Genomic DNA, 21,181 nt, shown 5'->3' with positions numbered 1-21,181 from the left:
CTTGCCAACGCTTGTTATGATCTGTCTTTTGATTCCAGTCATCCTAGTGGCCATGAAGGAATACCTCACTGTGGTTTTGATTTGCATTTCCCTGATGACGAGTGATGTTGAGCACCTTTCCATGTGTTTGTTTCCATGAATCAACTCTTCCCGCGCCAGGATTGCTGTGAGGGGCCTATGTCCCCCACTTGAAGGAGTATCTCCAGGGCAGGGTTCACGACTGGTTCCTCTCTGTGTCCCCAGAGCCCAGTTTAGGGACCAATGCAGATGAGGTGACTGCAAATGTTTGTTGAATTGAATTAGAATACCATGGGAATCGAGAGGAGGTAGAGACCATCTGGGGAGTCGAAGCAGGGCTTCTTGGAGGGGACAAAGTTGAGTCAGGTCATAGCGGATCGGCTGGAATGTAGGGGCAGAGGGCCAGAGAAGACATGTAGAGTGGGGGGCCCAGCCCTTTGTAGATCTGGAGGCCACTGCAGAGCCTGGCCTGAAAGGACAAGAGGGGCTTCGAAGGGGAACAACAGGAGACAAGGCTGAAAATGTTGCCAGGCAATGCTTTGATGCTGAGTGCAGGATTTGGACTGCATTTGGAGGGTACTGGGTGTTAACAGGCCTGTGTTTTATAAAGATGATGGAGCTGCCACAGGGTCTGTTTTATGAATAAGGCACGTCATTAAGAAGCTATTAGCAGAGTCCAGGTGAGAGGCAACACGGGTGTGGGGAGAGATACCATGTGGGCAGTCCTGTAAAGACAGGGTGACTGGTGTGAAAGCTGGTCTGGGGGTGGTGGGTGGTTGGGCCAATGGAGGCCTTGGAGCTGTGGAATGACTTGAAACGAGAAATGAAGAAGGACGGGGATGGTGGGATGCTCACAGATAAAATGATGCGATGTCCACGATGGCTCCCGAATCATCTGCGGTGGGGCAGGGGCGGGGATTCAGCAAGGGAAGGGGGACACCAGAGTGGCTATGGGTTGATATGCGGAGGGGCTGGTGCTGGACACACGAGACTTCGTCACAATGTTCTCTCTACTCTTGTACTCCTGAAATCTCCCATTAAGGTTGCCGTGGTAAATGGCTATCGCATGTGTACCGTAACGTGGAAGGAAGAACTAAAGATGACCGGCAGTTTCCAGCCTAGAAAACTAGAAGGATGGCGGGTGGTGAGGACCGGCAGTTCCTCAGGGCCATGGGGGAGAGTCAAGAGCAGAGAACGCACATCTACAGGAACCCCAGTGCTCCTTGGAGACAGTGTTAGGGCTAAGGGGCTGGTTTTTTGTGTTTTTTTTTTTTTGCCATGGGTCCTAGGGGAACCTGTCTCAGAAACTCTGACGGGAGTTCATAGGAAGGCATGATTCGGGAGGTCCATATCCTTCCTGCCAGTCCTAAGGACAGTGGAATAAAAACGCAAGTTCCAGCCCCGCTTGCAAAGGCTGAGCTGGTTTCTGTCCTTCCAGAATGTCACTGCTAACCACCGGGCCAACGATGTGATTGCTGCTGAAGATGGCCCCCAGGTCCTGGTGGGGCGATTCATGTACGGGCCCCTCGACATGGTGGCTCTGACAGGAGAGAAGGTATGGAGGCTGGGCCATCCCCTCCCGGCTGCGTGGGCACCAGCTGTCTCGTGTTTTCCATATGGCACGTGGGGTGAGGGCTCCAGGAGGGCTGGGATCGGAGACACTTGCCCTGCTGGGCAGGTCAGAAAGGGCAGGCAAGGAGCAAGGGATGAACTTGAGGCATCTGAGAAGACAGTGTGGCTGCAGTGGAGTGAGAGGGTGCTAGGAGCCAGGAACTATTGGCCAGGACCTTAAGCCCTGGAGTCTGCTGTCTTGGTAGAGCACTCCCTGGCGCAGCCCCTAAGCCAAGTTGCAGCCCCCCAGCCTTCACTGAGTCCCCTGGCCCCTTTGCTGCCTGCAGGTGGACATCCTGGTGATGGCAGAGCCATCTTCTGGCCGCTGGGTGCACCTGGACACAGAGATCACCAACAGCAGTGGCCGAATCACGTACAGTGTGCCGCGGCCCCGACGCCTGGGCGTCGGTGTCTACCCTGTGAAGATGGTCGTCAGGTGAGACTCAGGGGACGTTCTCATGGTGGTTTCACCCATTTTCATGACCCTTCCAGCCAGGCCTCTCCAGAAGACAGGGTCCTCGGGGTGCTCTCTTTTGGTCCTCATCCCTTTTTGTGGGGGACAGAGGAAAACGGATGACATCATCACCCAGATTCTGTTTGGCCCTGCCCCCAGCCTGAGCTCTGACCCCAGCCACAGGCTGACTTCTGGCCTCAGGCGACCACCTGGCTCTGAGCAAACAGCTGACCACAGGTAGTACCTTTCAGGGGCGATCAGACCTGTGCGATGAGCTACCTCACGGTGCTTCCCCGCGGCATGGAGTGTGTGGTGTTCAGCATTGATGGGTCCTTTGCGGCCAGCGTGTCTATCATGGGAAGTGACCCCAAGGTCCGGCCAGGGGCAGTGGACGTTGTCCGGTGAGTGCTACTTCCCTGCAGCGGACCCGTTCCCCCAACGCTGCCCCCACCAGGGCGGGAGCCGGCAGACCGGAACCTGGGGGAGGTGGATGTGGCTTTTTCTTTTGGTTTCCTCTAGGAATTTCACTGGTCTCTGGGCCAGGACCGGGAAGTCCTGGCTTCCCCTCCAATATTAATTTACTGAGCATCCCTCAGAAACTCCCCACCACTTTCTAGACCCCAGTTCCTTCCTCCCTGCCCCCCCCCTTCCTCCATTTATTCTAACATGGTCTGAGCATTCTCTGCAGTGAATCAGGCCTAGTCGCTCACATTCTGACCCCAATCAGGATAAAATTAGTGTGTTCTGATGATCTCTTGCTGTGTAACAAATGGCTCCAAACTCCGCAGCTTAAAATAATCATTTATTATTCTGTCTCATGTTCCTGTGGATTGATGGGTTCTGCTGAAAGGTTCTCATGTGGGGTTTCTCTAGCAATTGTAGTCAGAGGGTGGTCTGGGCTGCGGGCCATCTGAAGGCGCCACTGGGGTGGTGTTCAAGAGGGATGGCTCATGAACGCTGGTCCCTCTTTCTGTCTCTCCATGTGGCCACTCCAGGTAGCTAGCCTGGGAAGTCTAAGACTGTTCAGGTTTTCTACAGGGTGGCTGGCTTCCCCTGGGTTCTAGAGACCCAGGGGGAAGCTGCAAGCCTTCTTATGACCCAGCCTTGGGAGTCACAGTGTCCTTCCCACTGTATTCTATTGGTTATAAGCTAGTTGCAGGATCAGCCCAGATTCAAGGGGGAAGGGACCACGTAAAGGTGTGAACACTGGGACTCATGGCTCACTGGGGGGCCATCTTTAGATACTAGCCAACACACAGTGCTAGCTGAGAGATGGGAGCTATTCCAGCTCAGTGCAGAAAGCAGAGCAGGCTTCCTGGGAGAGGTGACATTTAAGATAGCTCCTGAAGGATGGAGATTATATATATATATATATATGTTCACTCAATCCATGCTATTGTACAAATATTAGCAAATGAAGAAAGAGGAAAAAGAAAGCACACAATGCATTTTGATAGGCCAAGAAGGAGGACACAAGGTGACAAAGGCAGGAAAGAGCAGAACACATGTGGGAAGCAGGTGGGACAAGTTCAGGGTAGTTGGATTTTGGAGGCCAGATTAGGGCAGAGCAGGAGTTGTGGCTAGAAACACAGCGTCTCAGGGCTATTTTATTGCTAAGAGGAGTGCAAAAGGGTCTTACCAATAGAAAAGCAAAAGAGCTACCACGTCAGCCCCTCTCACCTTCCTTGCCTCCCTCCACCCCTGCCTCCATCCATCCTTCCCTACGCCAGGTCTGTGACGGGCCCTGGTGCAGAGAGAGAGAGATCCCAGTTCTGTGAGGAAGACAAGTCATGGGCATGAGAAACTGACCTAGGACTCCCAAGTGATCAGACCCCCAGGAGTGGAGCAGATCCTGGGCCCTGAGAGTTCCTGGGCTTGGGGCAGGGACTATCCTGCCTCACCCCAGTAGCAGTGATCACTTTGGGGAGAGAAGACTAGCCTGGCTCAGGGGCTCCTAGGAAATTGCTGACCTAATGATGCCCACTGGCCCTGTGGGAACAGGTCCCGTACATGCTCAATCTTATCTCAGGGGTCAGCCTCCCCCTTGTATCCCCGTTATAACATCGTCTCCAAACCCCCTCCCGAGTCAGCATCCCACAGCTGGGAAGGGGAGGCTGTAGTCCTTCCTGTCTGGGGAGCCATCTGGTGCTCTCACCTCCTGCCCGCGGGCTCCTGGGGCCACTGTGATACTCCCCAAATCTTGCTGCTCATCAGAAGCTGCTTTTTGTCATCGCAGATCACTGGACCCCACCTTAGAACTAACCAGAGTCCCTGGGGGTGACACCTGGGCCTGTGCATTGTTACCAAACCAAATCTAAGGGATTTGGAAACCTCCAATCTGTAGTAGCCAGTTGGTGGCTGGTGCCACAGAAGCTCCCAAACACGTATGGGCTTATCTGACCTCTCACAGCTAGGATGCCATGTGAGGGCAGCCATGCGGGCACAGAGAAGAGGCTGATTCTGCTTGGGAAGTAGGGAAGCCTTCTTGGAGGAGGAGGCCTGGAAAGATGGGAGGATGGAAACAGAAGGAGATGGAGCCATGAAAGCTGTCTAGGGGAGGGGTCTGCAGCAGGAGCACAAGGCTTGTCTGGGGCAGCCAAGCAGCTCCACGTGGCTTGGGGAGGCCAGGTTCAAGCCACAGCATGAAGGGTCACTAGTGCAGAGAGGGCTTGTGACCTCAGGGAACTGGGGAGCCAGGAATGGCTGTAGGCAGAGGAGTAATAGGGTTAGATTTGTGATTTACAGACATCGCCATGGAAACCGTGTAGCGGATGACAATAAAGCAACTGTATGGAGCATGTGCTGTAGGCGTGTTTGGGATTAACTAATTTCATCCTTAGGATGACCTGTGTGGGAGTTGCTGTTATCATCCCCATTTTACAGATGGGGAAACTGAAGCCCTGGGGTTAAATAACCTGGCCGAGGTTGCAGGCACGAGTTAGATTGGAGCAGGGAGCGGGGGTGCTGCAGGCAGAGAGGCCTCCCAGGAGGTTCTTGTAGTGGCTCAGGTGAGAGATGGGGCCTGAGCTAAACCTGAGAAGTGGATCAGAATGAGGGTGTGCAGCAAAGACCCTGCCTGGTGGAAGGAAAGGCCGACGCACTGATTAGAGGAGCAGAGGTGGCAGGAGTGGGAGGATCAGCTGGCTGTGGGCATGTGGCACTTATGATCCACCCAGGACTCACTGGGCTTAACTGGGAACGTGGATTTGGGGGGTTTTCCTAGTGCTCCTGGGAGCAGTCCCTCCAGCTTCGCGGGAGAGCAGCAGGTGGGGAAGGCCCCTGGGCAGCGGGGTGGCTGGCATGGGGCTGGGATTGGGTGGGACCCTGCAATGCTGTCTCGCCAGACACTGGCAGGACCTGGGCTACATGATCCTGTACATCACGGGGCGGCCAGACATGCAGAAGCAGCGGGTGGTGTCGTGGCTGTCCCAGCACAACTTCCCACAGGGCATGATCTTCTTCTCTGATGGGCTGGTGCACGACCCGCTGCGGCAAAAGACCATCTTCCTCCGCAACCTTGTGCAGGAGGTGAGTGTCCGGCCCTGAGCGGGTGGGGGTGGGGGGCTTCAGCCTGGGAGGGGATGAGACCTCCAGGACCCTCCTCCGCACTCTTCCCCTCCTCCCTCAACCCTGTGGGGCCTCATCCATGTACCCCACCATATTTCACTGCACAAGCGATGCCTCGTTTGCAAAGCACATTCACGTGGATCTCACTGGATCTTTTTATAGCCCTGCAAGGTAGGTACTATTATCCTCAGTGACAGATGAGAAAGGCGAGGCTCACTGACTTGCTCATGATCTCAGAGTCAGACTTTCATCCTTTATCTCCTGGCCTTAAAGCCTACACTCTGGTGTCTGCATTTGGTGATTCACTTAACAGAAACCTAAGTGCCTGTTGAGTTCCTTACCCTGTCCTAGGTCTTGGGGCCACACAGAGATAAACAGAATGTGGGACATGCTCTCCAGAGCTTTGACCTAGAGCTACCATTTGGTTCTCTCAGTGTGTTCCCAGGACCCTCAGCACAGCACCCCTGGGAACTCATTAGAAATGCAGATTCTTTGTCCCCTCTCAGACCTACTGAATCAGAAACTCTGAGGAGGGGCCCAGCAAGCAAAAATGTCTTAACAAACCCTTCTGACAGTTACAAAATTTTGAGGACTGCTGACCTAGAGCAGGGGTTGCCAAACTGTGGCCCCGGGGTCAGTCTTGCTCAGAGCTTACTTTTATATGACCTGTGAGCGACAAATGGTTTATATACTTTTAAATGATTGACTGAAAAATCAAAAGAAGAATAATATTTCCTGACATGTGGAAGCTCTATGAAACTCAAATTTCAGTGTCCATAAATAAAGTTTTATTGGAACACAACCAGGGTCATTTGCTATGTGTTGTCTATGGCTGCTTTGGGGCTACAATGGAACAGTCAAGCAGTCGAGTAGTTGCAATAGAGTGCAAAGCCTAAAATATTTACTATCTGGTCTTTCACATAAAAAGTCTGCCAATCCCTGATCTATAGGAAGAAAGACATGTAAATCGACAATTTACTGGTGGATAATTTAAAAAGGCCTATTTGCAAATAGAAGCGAAAGGACTGGCGAGGCCAGCAAAGGCTTCTAGGAGGTGGTAACTTTTGAGCTGAGTTTTGAAGCATGAGTATGAGTTTGTCAGGTGGCCAAAGAATCAGCATGTGCAAAGGCACTGAGGTATGAAAGAACCTGAGACAATCTCAGAGCTGCCAGCATCCCAGATGGGAGCGTATGCAGGGTCAGACCCAGGTCAAGTGGGAGCTGAGGCCCTGAAGGTCATCAGGGGCCTGGCCTTGCAAACCAGGCAAAGACCATGAACTCTCTGCTGAGGGCAATGGGAAGCCATGGAAGAGCTTAAAGCACGGAGTGGCAGGATCTAATTTGGGTTGTATAAAGATCCTTCTGGTAAATGTGTGGAGAGCAGATTGGTAGGAGAAATGAGAGGCAGGGAGGTCAGTTAGGAGGCTGTTGCCCAAACAAGAGACAGGAAGACCAGAATCCAGGTGGGGGCCATGGATGGAGAAAAAGGCATTGGTGATTCAGGAGGTAGAATTGTCAGGAGTCAGTGATGGTTGGATGGAAGGAGTGAGGAGCTCTCAGATGTCCTTCCTGAGTGCCCAGAAGGGACTCAGTTACTACTAACCAGACCGTGGTCTCCATGGAGGCAGAGCTTGTGTCTATTTTCTCACCAATATGTCTCTGGCATCTGGGGCAATCATGGCACACTGTAGGCATTCCATAAATGTTAGAATGAATGAATGAATGAAACAAGAGGGGACACAGAAGAGGACCAGGCTGGAAGAAGATGAGCTCATTGGTGGACATGTCGAGACTGGTATAGCCGTGGGACACCAGCAGGTCAGAGAAGCCATGGGAGGGGGTGAGAAGAAGCTGTGCTGGGCCCCCTGAGAGCAGGAAGAGGAGAGAGCCAGATGGGGAAGGGGTCAGGAGAGAGAAGCTTCCTGGTGTCAGGGAAGAGAGGGTTTCAAGGAGAGCGTGTCCTTCTTGGGAAGAGGTGTGGTTTGGTGAGAAATGTCCTCATGATGAAAACTGGACACTGATGACCTCAGTGAGGAAGGGACACCTCAGAGAGTCAAGGGGGCAAAAGTGGTGGGGTGAGGAGCCGAGAAGGTGGGTCTTGGCTCCAATGGGTAGTGCAGAAGGGAGTGCACTTGCTGGATTGAAGTTGCAGGAGTGAGCCTGTGTGTATCAGGAGGTGGGACAGGGTGGGACAAAGAGGCTGCTCCTTCCTTTGATCTAAAGGCGGGTTGGGAATAAACCAGTGAATAAGGAGAGGGGCCGGGTGGGCGGAGGAAGCCCTCTCTTTGGTTCGACGCCCAAAACAAAGTCACCCGCAGGACTGGGTGGAAACTCAGGGAGAGAAGTAGAAATTGGGAGAATTTTTTGGGGGGTTGGGGGGGTGGTAGGGCAGAAAGAATATGTGGGGCCAGAGCTGCACGGTTTTGTTTCTCCAGCAGCTCTCAGCAGCCAGCGGATAGAAATGGAGAAGGTGGGTGTGAAGAAATTCCAGGCTGAGGTGTGGCCAGGCGGGTGTGGGAGGAGGATGTGAGGCCAGAGAATCCAAGGTGGTGCCCAGAGAACACAGGGAGGCTACAGGGGCGAGGAGGGGGGGAGGCCGGAGGGGTTTGCAGAGGATGAGGGTGTGCCTGAGGCTGGAAAGGCTGTAGGAAACCTGGGGGGGAATGCAGGCATTCTGAGTTCAGAGGGGGCAATTCTGGGTTCAGTCCCGGAGGTAACCACCACCGACCTTAAAAAAGGCAAGACATGCAGAGGCTCAGGTGGTTGGCAGGTCATCCACATGGACAGGAGGTCATTCCAGTGATGGCGGCCCTAGGAGGAAGGAAAGCTGTGTGGCCTTCAACCAAAAGTCTCAGTGAGCTTGGAGGGAGGGTGGGGTGGGAGAAAAGATGACATTAATGAGAGACTCAACAACATGAGGAGCAGTAGGATGGTGAGTACCTCAAAGGAGCGGGTGCTTTCATCCTGGTGAGGTGGGTGACGATCTGCAGGTGACCCTGGAGTGAGGAGGAGCTGGGCACTTCTGTTAACTGGGATGAGGCTTCTGGAGAGACCAGTCAGCGCTGGGGAGTGGCCAAATGGTGTGTCGTCGTCTGATGCCATGTGGATGGTACAGGGTCAGAGGCCAGACAGAACTGGCTGCAGTCCTGGCCCGTAATTTCCTTGTCCACAAGCAAAGGAGCTTTGCTGGTTGTTACGTAATCTATGCATAATGCTGACCGAGTGGGGTCAGCAAATTGTGAGCTTGTGACTTGACCCGCAAAAGCCCTGTATCAGGCCTGGGTGCAGGGTGGCGGCTGGAAAGGGAGGCCACTGCAGGGTGAACCCATGACTTGCAGTCCATCGGTGTGCAGATACAGGGAGCCCTCAGCAAGGGCTCCTGGGGGAGGTCTAGGAATCCTCTGGGGAATGGTTTCACAGGGCCCCGCTCTCCCTCCATGAGCTGCCCTGTGTTTCAGTGCTTCATCAAAATCAGCGCTGCCTATGGCTCCACGAAGGACATCTCTGTCTACAGCGTGCTGGGCCTGCCGTCCTCCCAGATCTTCATTGTGGGCCGGCCCACCAAGAAGTACCAGAGGTAGGGCCTGGGGAGGGGTGGCAAAAGGGTAGGGGGGAGTAGGTGGTTCATTCCTTTATTTGTTCATTCCTTCATTTGCTCATTTATTCATTCATTCAACAAATACTGCTGGGCACCTGCCTCTGACCAGGCCCTGTGTTGGGAGCAGGGGAGAGTCCCCAGTGGAATTGGATGTCATGCCATCCAGTCTAGTGGGGAGATAGAAAAATTTGCAGACAATAACAGTGCAGTGTGGCAAGAGCCACGATAAAAGACGGGGAGCTCAGAGACTTGCAGGGCCCCAGCCAGGAGCAGCTAAGCTGTACTCGGGACAAGGCTGGTTTTCAGGAGTTTGAAGGAATTGTCCAGGAAGGGCCCGAGGTTGGAGGAACGTTTGTGACAGGGGCAGCAGCAAAAGGAAAAGGTCAGGAGATGACAGAGAATATGTATATTCTGGGAACGGCAAGTGACTCAGCCTGGCTGAGTGTGCTGTGGGAGGGAGGGAGGAGAGGGGGCTGGTGTGGCAGTGCTTTCTCTGGGGTCTGTGTGCCTTGCCAAGTTGGGACTTGAACTCCCCTGAGTGAGTCTGTGATTCAGAGAGATCCCTCCAGCTGCAGGTGGAAGGCAGATGGAGGAAAGGGAGGGGAGCAGAGGCAGGGCGGTGGTAGGGAGGAGAGAAGGCAAGGGGTCTGAGAGGCATTTCTAGGCACGATGGATTGGACTTGGTCATGGATCAGATGTGCGAGATGAAGGAAAGGGGAAGCCAAGGATGGTGGCCATTTCTAGCTTGGTAACCGGGCGCCATTATTGGAATGAGAAGCAGATGGAAGGAGCAAATGGAAGGGAAGGGGGTGATCTCCTTTTGGGGCACGTTGAGTGTGAGGTGTCTGACAGCAGGTGGTCGGAAGGTGGAGGGACCTCAGAGTGGGGACAGGTAGAGCAGTGCTGCTCTCAAACTCTAGATGCACACACAGATCACGTGAGACTCTTGTTTAAATGCATATTCTGATTCTGGGGGCCTCGGATGGGGCCTGAGAGTCTGCCTAACAAGGGTCCAGGTGCTGCTGCTGGTCCAGGGACCACATTTGGAGTAGCAAGCTGAGGACACAGTGGGGGGATTGGCAAGGGCAGCTAGCTAGGCCCGGGGGCGGGGGGTGTCAGAAAATGACGCTGTCGGGAGGTGGATGATGGGAGAGGCTTATATTTGGGGATTTTAGTGTAAGTGATGAAGATGGGAGTTTCGCCCCCATCAAGCATCTAGAGGACCCTCTCCAGTGACCCAGGCGTCCAGACAGAAGCGCTCAGTGGTCCAAAGCAGGATGGGGGACCTTGAATGGTACTGAGCTTCTCTGTGGAACCTCCAGAGCTTCCCATTTTCCGAATTCTACGGAGAAGCTGGAGCCCCGGTGTCAAGGGTTGGTGGGGGGAGGATGATGCTGGGGGGCCGGGGGCAGGACTAGGGGTCTGCCCTGCCCTGCCGGCCTAACGCCTGTGCCCTCCGCAGTTCCTGAGTGAAGGCTACGCCGCACACCTGGCCGCACTGGAGGCCAGCCACCGCTCACGCCCCAAGAAGAACAACTCACGCATGGTCCTGCGCAAGGGCAGCTTCGGCCTGCACGCACAGCCCGACTTCCTGCGGAAGCGCAACCACCTGCGCAGGACCATGTCGGTGCAGCAGCCGGACCCACCCGCCAACCCCAAGCCCGAGAGGGCCCAGAGCCAGCCCGAGTCCGACAAGGACCACGAGCGGTCCCTGCCCACGCTCAGCTGGGCGCGTGGGCCCCCCAAGTTTGAGTCGGTGCCCTGAGGGCTGGGCTATGCGCGGAGCAGGGGGGCCCTACCAGGCTGCCTGCGGGGACTGGAGCGCTGCCTTCTCCCCGACACAGGCGTTTTCCTGCTTTTTCCCTCCCGTGTCTGTCCAGCAGTGTCTGACCACAAGGGGGAGGGACCCTGCCCGGCCTTGGGACTCCCTAGGCTGTAAGGGGGCTGAGATCCGGGGTCTCAGCACAGCTGCTGCTGCCTCCCCCGTGCCTCCGACTTCAAGCCCAAGTCAGGGTTGATGTCTGTTTAATCCTGGGGGCAGGCATGCCCGGAGCTGGAGTGTTTGACAAAGTCGATCATCTTTCTGAGTTCCTGAGGCTTCTGCAGCAATGCTAGGCAGGCCCTAAAGGGAGAAGCCGCCAGACCAGAGATAGACAGTCGCTGGCAGGTACAGCTCCTGGGCTACCTGGTGGAGGAGCACGTGGCATTCGTGCCTGCCCTCCCTGTGACATCCTGGGTTACCATCTTGAGCCTGGCTCTCTTATGACGAAGTGGCCACTTTGGGGGAGTGAGAAGATGTCCCCTGGACCCATCCTATGTTCAGGTGTCTGTCCATAGCCCTTGGGGGCAGGGTCTGGTGCTGACGGTCTGTCCTCCTGCACCTGTTCACATCTCCCTTCTTGTCCTCTGTATCTTCACCATTCTCTCGTGGCAGTTGAGGACAATTGTTCCTCTTCCCAGAGTCCTGCCTAGTGCCCTCCCCTGTGAGGCTTTGGCCGTGGGCTCTGGCCTCACTGAGCTGGCTGTGAGCCCTTGAGCCAGTTGCTTGCCCTCTCTGGGCCTTATGTAATTGAGGGATCTCAATTGCACCAGCTGGAGATTGGTGCGAGGTTTTGACTCCTAGGCTGTCCCGTATTTCTGCCCCCTGAGGCATTTACGGCCTAAGAACCCCTCAGAGTGCTCAGTGATCTATACCGTCCCCGCAGTCTGAGAGTGGAGCTTTGGTGGACCAGGAGGGAGCAGGTATTGCCCCCCCCCACTTCAAAGGAAGCCCCTGTAGGTGGGGGCGGTAGAGGTCCCTCCTCCTCCATGGAGAGATTTGCTTCGCACTGATACCCAAACCCAGTGTCCCAGGGACAGAGGCATCTTCCCAGAGGGCACTGATCTGACTCCTCCTCCCCAGTTCTGCCCAGACTGATTCTCCCTTTTGGCCCCTGAAAGGCATGAGCTGAGATCCCAGAGTTCTGGGGATTCATGTAGTTTTGGCTCAAACTGTTGTATTCTCTTCCCTTCCCCCTACCACTCAGCTTGGTTTGGTGCCCATAACTTCCTCCTGGGTCATGTGCTGGGCCACTGGCCTGAGCATTGGTCTCCTGCACGCTCCCCCTGCTCTCTGGCCCAGGCTCACACCTGCCACGTGGGGCCGCCAGGGCTTGCGTCGGAGCCCCTGTGGGCTGTCACTGAGGCCGGCCCAGCTCTTTCAGCCAGGGCTCTGTCCCAGAGCCCAGACTAATGTATACACAGCAAGGCACCTGTGGCAGCTCAGTGTTGCTTCTACTCATTGTCTACCTCTTGCACTTCCCATGTGGCCAGTGTCCTCCCAGACCGCAGCTGCTGGTGGGGGCGGTTGGCACCACCGGCAAATTGGGCACCCTATTGGGGCTGGAGGGGGGGTCCAGGCTCCCAGCCCCCACCCTTGCTGTCTCCACTAGAAACGCGTCTTCTCCAGCCTGCCAGTTCCTGCCGCATCCGCCCCACCTGTGTCTCAGCTCTGTGCTCCACTTTCAGCCCTGCATATGCATTTAAGCAGCACTGAGCTGCTGCTGGCAAGTCTGCTGCGGAGGGGTGAGCACCCTCAGCTTCCTCTCTGGTCCTGCCTCCTGGCAGTTCACATCCTTCCTTTCACATGTCACCTTTCATGGCTCTCCATAAGGTACCAGCTCATGTGGCATAGCTGCCTCAACCCTAATCCTTCCCTTCCTTCCCCAAATATACCCTGAGTTAAATTTGGGCAGACTTGGTCTGATTCTCAGAAACTCTACCGTCTCCTTTTTTGGAGAAGCCACTGATGTATTACTTTCAAATGATACAGTAATTATCGTGAGATACTTCTCCCCAAGTTCGATTCCCTCTGCCCTTTCTGAGAACTCCAGGCTTGGAGCAGGAGAGAGAAAAGCATGCTGGGCGGGACCCTGGGGGAATTCGGAGTCCACCTGAGCAGGGTTCTGTGGTTCTAGGGATGCAGGACCCAGCAGGAGAGCCGCTACCCCTGCCTTCCCAGAGCTCCGGATTGGGGCTCTGAGGACTCACACTTGAGATGCTGAAAATGTACAGTGAGATACTGTGAGCACATGCTCTAGCAGCTTTAGTTGGTGTGTGACCGCCTATATGTGGGGTTCTGTGTAGTGAGTGTCCAGACTCAGACAATGAAGGTTTCAGTAATGCTTTCCCGGCAACTCTGTAACCAATATGCACTTTCTCTACTAGTGGTTTGTTCAGTTTTGTCTGTCCAGTTACATTGGAGAAAAACAAAGAACCAAGTCGTGCTGTTCTCTGGAGGGGGGCCGCTGCCTCTCCCCGAGTAGTTCTGTGACCCATGTCTGGCTGTTTTCTAGAGAATTCTTCCTGCTTCCGGTGTGCTTGCTCCTTGGGAGCTGGAAAACAGATCTTCCCGCCTGACCAAAGCTCCCTGTTTCTCATGTGGCATGTTTGTTCCTTCCAGTTTGGTGGCTGTCCTGACCGAGGGCCTGCCTGCCGCCTTCCTCTCCGTTTGCCCCGTTGGGGGTTCAGGGTGCACCCGAAGCTGGGGCCCGCTCTTCTGGCATCATGGTTTTTTTTTTTTTTAAGTGCTCAACTCCTCCCTTAGGCTCTGCAAAATATTTTTTTTTTAAAAAGGAGACGTTTCATGCATTTGGATGAATGGCCCTGCTGCCTGGATACTGAGCCAGAGAAAACAAACATGTTTGAACCCCAGTAGTTCAGAGATTACTAGGGGGTAGGCTCTCTGAAAGAGGGGAGGCTGGGTCTCATGGCTTTTAAACAAACTCCTTTTACCACTCTGGAGCCCATACCCACACCCAGAAGTGTCCGGCAGACAAAATGTGTCACCAATTTTTAAATGAAAGTTGGACTGGAGGCAGAGTCCAGAGGTGGCACAGTTTTGCATGGACACTCTCACACCCAGCCTAGGTGCAGCCCTGCCCAGGAGGGGTGCCCTGACTGCGGAGAAGCCTCGCAGCTGACCCCGCCTTAAATAACCAACTTTCCCGCGGAATCCCGGGGGTTTGGGTGCCAAGTGCTCTGAAACCTATTCTCTTTGGCTCAGCCAAAAGAAAAGTCACCTTCTTCCTTCTGCTCCCTCTGGGCTTGGGGAAACTTTCTTAAAAATCATAGTTAGGGTTAAGTCCAAGCACGTAGGCCTGGTCTGGGCCCTGTTCTCCTTGCTGAGGAACCAGCAGAGTGGTTGGGAGAAATATCAGTTGGATACCACTCTTGTTGGGACAAGGAGAGGCAGGTGACACCAAAGAGGGGCAGGACAGGAGGGCAGCTCACTCATGGGACCCCCACCCTCGGATCCCGCTGTCCTTTTCTATTTGTTTACTTGGTGGTGACAGCCTGTCTGATCTTGTCCGTGGTCTGACTGTTTCTCAGTGTGTAACTCAGTATTATCTGTGGTGGATGGTTCTGTGGTGAAAAAGGTTTATTATATTCCTCATGGCTGCCTTGTACAAAATCCGTTAGAAAAGAAAATGTAAAATATCAGATTTCTAACAAGACAAAAACAGCATTACGGAGTTACAAGATTTTTACAACTGGTCTTGATTTTGATGTGAGCTGGTTTTTAACTCTCAAATGTTGTCACTTAAATAAAAACCTTATTTGCCTTTAACATGTGCTTTGCTCTGAACGAAGCTGAGAAAACTTTCCCGTTGCTCCTGTTCTCCCTGAGCTGGGGGCAGACTGGCTCGGAGTGGGGGTGAGTGAAGGGAAAAAAAAAACCTGGCTCCAAACCACAGACCTATGGCTCAGAGAGGCATGGGAGACAGCGGTGACAGAGAAGAGATGTCAGATACAGAAAGGGAGTCTTTATTATGAAAAAGCCACGTTATCTAAGAAAGTTACACACTGGTTTCTTTCGAATAAAATGACAAAGCAGATTTCTTAAATAATTTACGAAGGGCAGAAATTGCTGCTGAGCAGTGCTGCCCCTCCCTGCACACCCACAGTGCCCTGTGCTGAGAATATAAATAAGCACTTGAGGGCCCAGGGTCTCAGAGCCTGGAAATCCCTCCCAACCCATCTTCCAGAGCAGGGACGGGAGCTGGTTCCCAAGAGCCTAGGCACTTGGCGACACAGGAGGTGACTCTTTGCAGACCCCCCTGCCCGCCTCCTGCGTGCACAGGTCAGTGCTCTCAAGTGTCTTCTGGAGTCTGCTTCATGTTGTAAACGAGGCAAACACAAGGCTCAAGTGTGGGGTGTGTTTCAAAGCCCACAAGGGGAGTAGGATGGGCAGTGCTCCCACCCTCCCAGGTCTTCCTGAGTCATTCTCGGGCTGTGGCAGGCAGTCACTGGCAGGTTCAGGTGTAGCTGGAGCAGGAGAGCAGAGGCCCAGAGCAGCCCCTACCTGGGCCCTTTGTTAGTCGTTTCCTTGTTAGCAGTGGACAAGGGGCTTCTTCCAGGAACTCATGGGGAGGCACAGATCCTGGGTGCGGGGGGCGTGGGAGACAGGTATGGTTTCTTTCCTGTAAGAAAGAGCTCCCTTCAAGCACTTCACTGTGCTCAAGCAGGGCAAGCTTGAAAACTGTAGGCCGCCCCTGCAAATGAGGAGCTGGAAGGTGGCTCTAGCTACTTGGGGTCCCAGTATGCTCAGTTTGTGATGCAATCAGTGAGCTCAGCAGCTCTGGCTCCGAGCATGTAGGAAGACTGCACACTTGCTACTTTGCAGGGCCCATCAGTTCTGTGGGTTTTTCCAGAAAAGACTCAGTTCTTTAACATGCCTCCAAGTATGCGTGAGTGCTCATACAGGACAGGGAGGAGGCGGAGGAGGGGGACACTGAGAAAGATGCTCGGGAGGGAGGGGGGCATTACCTGAAGGGCACGATCCTCAATCACGAAGGAGAGACATAGTCATATCGCTGCTAGAGATGGGAAGGTAGGAGAGACAGATGCCATTGGGCACTGCAGGCTCTGAGGGCCCCTACCAGTCTGGACTAGACAAGACCAGACCTGGCAACATGGTGGCAAGGTGGCCCACTTGGCATATAGTCAGAACTGGCAGGGGCCCGCCTAAGAGCCCATCACAGCCAAGAAGCATGGCCCCAAGTTAGGGCAGCTCCAGGCCCAGGCCCTGCCCCCAAGATGGGGTTCTGAGCAGACAGATCAGGAACTGCATAGCAGCCACGTAACTTTTCCCAGTTCTATGGGCAGGCAGGGCACAGGGGAGCCATGGGGAGTGTTGGAAGGAGGGCAGTTCTTTCAGGAACCAGATACCCAGCCTGGTGAGGTTTCAGGTGATGGACAAATATGAGGGCCCAAGGCCCAGGGGCCCATGGACATCCAGGGTGCATCCTTAATCACTGCCCCAGTCTAGGTCTTTCATCCCCTCTCATGTTGCAGAAGAGGAGTCCGAGGCTCAGAGAAGAGGAGGGACTGGCCATGGTCACACAGCGGGCCAGAGCCAGAACCAGAGGCCTGCCTAAAAGATGGCATGACTCCAGGGGGACCCTCCCAGCCACTTCACTTTGAAGCATGGGATGCCAACTCACCTCTCTTCGGCCACAATGGCCTCATCCAGCTCTTGGGACAGCTTCTGGAGATGCTGGATTCCTGCCCCCACAGGCTCCAGGTCGCTGTCAGACTCACTGGACAGAAGGAAAAGCCCCAGGCACCAGTGACTAGTTGAAAGCCTATGGCAGGAACCCCTCCCACCCAGCACTGCAGCCTGGGGCCAGTGGGGGCTGGTCATCACCCCAGACCCTCACTCCAGGAAGTGACATCAGAGTGACTTGGAGCAGCTGGCAGAGAACAGGTGGGTCAAGGCTCATGAGGCCAAGGTTAAGGGCAGGTGCTCTTACAAAAAAAGCCCTGCTATTCCCCACTTGAGTATCAGCTTCCAGATGGCTTAAAATCTGGCTTTTGGGCTCACTTCTTCCTTTTACAGATGGGAAACTAAGGCTCCATCTTTCCTGAAGGACTTTCCCAGATTCCCCAACTAGTGGGGGATGGACAGAGCTGGGTCTGGATATAGACGTGATTAAGCATAGGGCGCCCCTGCTTCCAGGGAGCCCCAGGAGGGGCTCAGAAGCTCCGGGGGCCCATTAGTGTTTTGGAGGCAAGACGCTCTTCTACTTGCCTGGGGGAGCAGAGGGGCTCTGTAGAGGAGTAGGGGCTCCGGAAGGCAGCCTCCCTCCTGGACCGCCGAAGTGGGTGAGCACGAGAGCCCATCTGGGTGGAGAGGTGGTGACGCTCCCTCTCCCAGGGGCCCAGGATTGAGTGAGCAGGGGCGGTTCCAGACAGGTGGGTGCTCCTGTGGTTCAGGCTGCGAGCTGGGGGGCTACTGCCCTTCGGTGCTTCTCTCTTCCTCCTCCTGGCTTTCACCTGGTTTTCCACCAGCCACTTGGTGCCACTTTGGTAGGACTCCTGGATTCGCTGAGATTGGTACATAAAAAGGTGAGCACAGACAAACCAAGGGTGAGCCACCCCAATCTCCAAGCCATACCTCCGACCCCTCCACCTATCAGCTGTCCTACACACAAAGGCAGCTTTTAGTGTCAGGGATTAGGGGTCTAGGGTAAGGGAAACGGGTGATACCATGTGGCATGAATCCACTGCAGGGACCCGGCTCAGAGGTCGCGGCTATGAGTGCAGTGGTCAGCAGCAGAACCACTGGCTCATTGAACCTTTATTCGCCTAAGTCCAAACCCTTTCAGAACACAGATTGACCCAGAGACTCAAGGGCAAAGCTTACCCCCCAGGGTACTGTGAGATAGTCTGTCTCCCTGCCTCTGGTCTCACTCACTCTAATCCATCCTCCACCTTGGGGCAGAGATCCTTCCCAAGGGCAGTTCTGATCCATACCCTTCTATTGCTCCTCATTGCCCACAGGATCAAGACCTAATTCTTGTCTTTCACACCAGCTGGGGGATGACCGTGAAGGCTCTTCCTCAGCTAGACTGTCTTTGCCTTGAGAGTCCAGAGCTTAGAGCAAGCTCGAGTTACATTTGGTGAGTTATGTGACCTTGGGCAGGCTACCTTGTTTCATCTCTGATCCCTGGGAATAAAACAATCACAGGGCTCTTCCAGACAAGGATTAACATTTGGTTTAGAGACCTCTCTGCAAAGAGTTCAGAAACAGCTTCCCCCTCCCACGTCTTCAGATTCTCAATAAGACCCCAAGGAGAACTTCCTCCCACCCCCACTTCTCTCCTTGGAGGTCTATTCACTGTCATGGCCTCTATCCTTTCTAGATGAACCTCCGTACATCTCCATCTCCAGATTTGAAGACACATCCATCCGGAAGGCCCACAGGCACCTCACACCCAACATATGTGACATCTTTCTGCCCATACATCTCATCTGCTACCAAACCCTCTCACATCTACCTTTCAAGTAGCTCTTGAAGTTGTTCACTTCTCTGCAAAGCCAGACCCCAGACCCCCCTCATGGGAGAATCTGTTTCTAATCCCTTTTCCTTCAAGTAGCTAAAGAATAAGTTCTAATGTGCTAATCGGACCTGATTCCTACTCTTGTAAATTCTTCCCACTGGCTTTTGGGAGCATCTCAACACCTTCAGCACACTAGACCCCCCCTTTCACTGCCCCGCCTTGCTCTCTGTCCTCACGCCATACCCAGACTAAGCTCTTGCCATCTCTCTTCAGCATCTTGCTCCTCCTCAGCTCTGGGTCTGGACTCGCACTATTTCGCCTGCCTTATACACTCCTCATTCTTCCCCTTTCCTGTGTGAGTTCCATGGAATCACCTTCTCTGGAAAGCCTTCACCAGCTACACTTGTTTCTGGTTTACCCCCACCATTAGCTGCTTGCTTGCAATTTCCCATCACAATACATACAGCTCTACCATCTCATATTGTGAGGATGTTTCTTCCACGACACTGTTTTCATTCACTCACTCAATTATTTGTTGAGCACCTACTATGTGCCAGCAACTATTTGGGTGCTGGGGACACAGCAATGAACAAATCGAAGTTATTGCCTTCATGGAGTCAGTATTCTTGGGGACTCCTTAGGGCAGCAGTTGTCTGGCACCAAAGAAGCCCTCCATACCTGGACATGGTCAGCGTTACCTGTGACATGGCACCAAAGGCATTTTTAGCTGAGTGAGCTGCAGCCTGGAGGCCCTGCTGCCCTGGTTCTGGGGTTTTCAGGCGTTTCCAGGAGGGGCCTGCCCCCAGGTTGAGGCTGACTGCTGTCAGGGGCAGCCTCCGTTGGAACTGTCTGCAGAGGGAGCCCAGGGCCCTGCTGGAGGTCTCCAGCACCTCGTTCTCCTCCAGCTGCTTGTGGTCCTGGAGAGATCTCCTGCGCATGGAGACCCCCACGCTTGGCCATCGAGAGGCCATCTGCCTGGCCAAGAGTCTGTTCTGTTTACCAGCCCCTGGGGAGGTCAAAAGGCAGGTCAGCAAGGCATCCTCCATCCCATTCTCAGGCTCCACAGAAACCCTGGGTATAGGGGGAGAGATGGGATGCAGGCTCCTGCCTTGGGGTGGAGGCACTTGGCAACTGTGGCTGCGGAGAGGAGGGTGTTTCCTGAAAGGGAGGTCAGCGAGGCCCAGAAGAGGGCAGAGGCTGAACAAGGCTGGTCAGCATTTCCTGGCTGCAGCTGTCTTTTCATCTCAGCCTCCTCTCCACTGTCGCCTCAAGCAGGGAGGGAGGCAGAGTCAGGAGCGGCCCTCGTCGAGCCTCAGCACTGGGCCCAGGGCACGACGACCTGCAGCTCTTTCACAAACTCGCCCTGAGTCAACGCGCTCCTGCCCAGACCCCGACCGGCTGACCAGATCCCCCGATTTCCACCTTGCAATACCCAGACACCCCACCTGCGTGCCCGTCCTAACTAGACCTCCACGCTTCCCCCGGGGCCCAGGTCCCTTCTGAACAGAAGACCCACAACGCCCCGGCACACACTCACCCAACAGCCCCGGCGTAGACCAGAAGCCGAGCACAGATGCTCCTGGCCCATCCCAGCTGATTTGAAACTCCGCGCGGGTCCGCCCCTGACCCTGTGCTCACACCTGATTGGCCAATTCCCTGAGTCACTGTCGCGCGGGGGATCCTATTGGCCCTCTGCTCTAGCGGCTGTGAATTCTGCTCTCGGATTGGTCCGACCGTCCCCATTCATCCCTCAGGACCCCCACAGGCCTGGGCGCCCAGCGATGCTTCCCCTTTGTATCTGCAGGTCCCGCCCGCGCCACCAAGGGAATCCGCCACTGCCCGCCAGCCAGGCCCCTGCTCCACCTCCGGGACGCCCAGCCCCCGGCCGCCGGAGCGTCTTTTCAAACTATAAAGGATTCAGGCTGGTCTGATTGGGCGGGGCGAAGGCGGCCTCTAGGGCTCCGAGGGATCCCTCCCATACCGCCAGGAGGTCTCAGTGATTTTGTCACAAAGAACGCAGGGCCTGGGTTCCCGCGGATGTTTTGTTTCAAACTTCCCTCTTGGCCCTCTGCCTTCTGTGTTCACCCACGCTCTGCCCCGGAGAAAACCCATCCTAGAAGAGCGGACAGATCTAGTACACCTCCTGCTCTCCTTCAATTAAGCTCCCCCGCTCCTCCCACACCACCCCCTCCATTGAACACCCCCCTTTTCAGTTGAATGTTCCCCTCCCCTTAGCATCCAAACAAGCTAGAAAATATGCCATCAGAAACTGCCTCCACTTCCCCTCCTTTACTGGACCTCAAAGCAGAGCTGGCCACTCCACTCCTCTGTTTCCTTGCTGCCACCCTCATCTGGTCTCTCTCTCTCTCTCTCTCTCTCTCTCTCTCTCTCTCTCTCTCTCTCTCTCTCTCTCTCTACCTCTCTGGCCACTCTTGCTGATGGGCTCCTTGAAGCTCTGTCCGTAGCCTCTTCTTCATCTCTGGGTGATCTCACCCACTTCTGTGGCCTCAGTTACTGCCCCCCAGCCCACCCCATCCCCCCACACAGGACAGTGAGAACCATGAATACGTATGGTGCACTTACTATGCACCAGCTATCTGTGTTCCAAGC

At 54.6% G+C, this 21,181-nt stretch overlaps 2 protein-coding genes across 2 annotated transcripts in view; one reads left to right on the top strand and one right to left on the bottom strand.

The window, feature by feature from the left end:
* The window catches only part of PITPNM3 (PITPNM family member 3), an 89,155-nt gene extending 74,299 nt beyond the window's left edge, over window positions 1-14,856 (top strand). The window contains exons 13-18 of the mRNA XM_019659812.1: window positions 1,457-1,573; window positions 1,917-2,065; window positions 2,335-2,484; window positions 5,428-5,611; window positions 9,109-9,227; window positions 10,692-14,856. Coding sequence (XP_019515357.1) covers window positions 1,457-1,573; window positions 1,917-2,065; window positions 2,335-2,484; window positions 5,428-5,611; window positions 9,109-9,227; window positions 10,692-11,013 — 1,041 coding nt within the window. The 3' untranslated portion in view covers window positions 11,014-14,856. The remainder of the gene's footprint in view (window positions 1-1,456; window positions 1,574-1,916; window positions 2,066-2,334; window positions 2,485-5,427; window positions 5,612-9,108; window positions 9,228-10,691) is intronic.
* Window positions 14,857-14,928: 72 nt separating this feature from the next.
* On the bottom strand, window positions 14,929-20,158 carry PIMREG (PICALM interacting mitotic regulator). Its single transcript, XM_019659875.1, has 6 exons — window positions 20,109-20,158; window positions 19,270-19,577; window positions 17,320-17,615; window positions 16,733-16,828; window positions 16,056-16,105; window positions 14,929-15,709 (listed from the first exon to the last, which is right to left on the bottom strand). The coding sequence occupies exons 2-5, from the start codon at window positions 19,540-19,542 to the stop codon at window positions 16,072-16,074; spliced, it is 699 nt and encodes a 232-aa protein (XP_019515420.1). The 5' UTR covers window positions 19,543-19,577; window positions 20,109-20,158; the 3' UTR covers window positions 14,929-15,709; window positions 16,056-16,071.
* Between the last annotated feature and the right edge of the window lie 1,023 nt (window positions 20,159-21,181).

The sequence above is a fragment of the Hipposideros armiger genome, unplaced genomic scaffold (assembly GCF_001890085.2).
Source record: "Hipposideros armiger isolate ML-2016 unplaced genomic scaffold, ASM189008v1 scaffold_304, whole genome shotgun sequence".
NCBI lineage: Eukaryota > Metazoa > Chordata > Mammalia > Chiroptera > Hipposideridae > Hipposideros > Hipposideros armiger.
The sequence above is the reverse complement of the archived record's forward strand: the minus strand, read 5'-3'. Positions and strand labels throughout refer to the sequence as shown.

What these genes read in the sequence shown, in the direction of transcription:
- PIMREG (XM_019659875.1), bottom strand. Translation starts at nt 19,542, where the DNA reads ATGGCCTCTCGATGGCCAAGCGTGGGGGTCTCCATGCGCAGGAGATCT. An exon ending in CCTTTGGTGCCATGTCACAG is followed by an intron (nt 17,616 to 19,269) that starts GTAACGCTGACC and finishes TACCAATCTCAG; the next exon opens with CGAATCCAGGAGTCCTACCA. An exon ending in GCCATTGTGGCCGAAGAGAG is followed by an intron (nt 16,106 to 16,732) that starts GTGAGTTGGCAT and finishes TCCCATCTCTAG; the next exon opens with CAGCGATATGACTATGTCTC.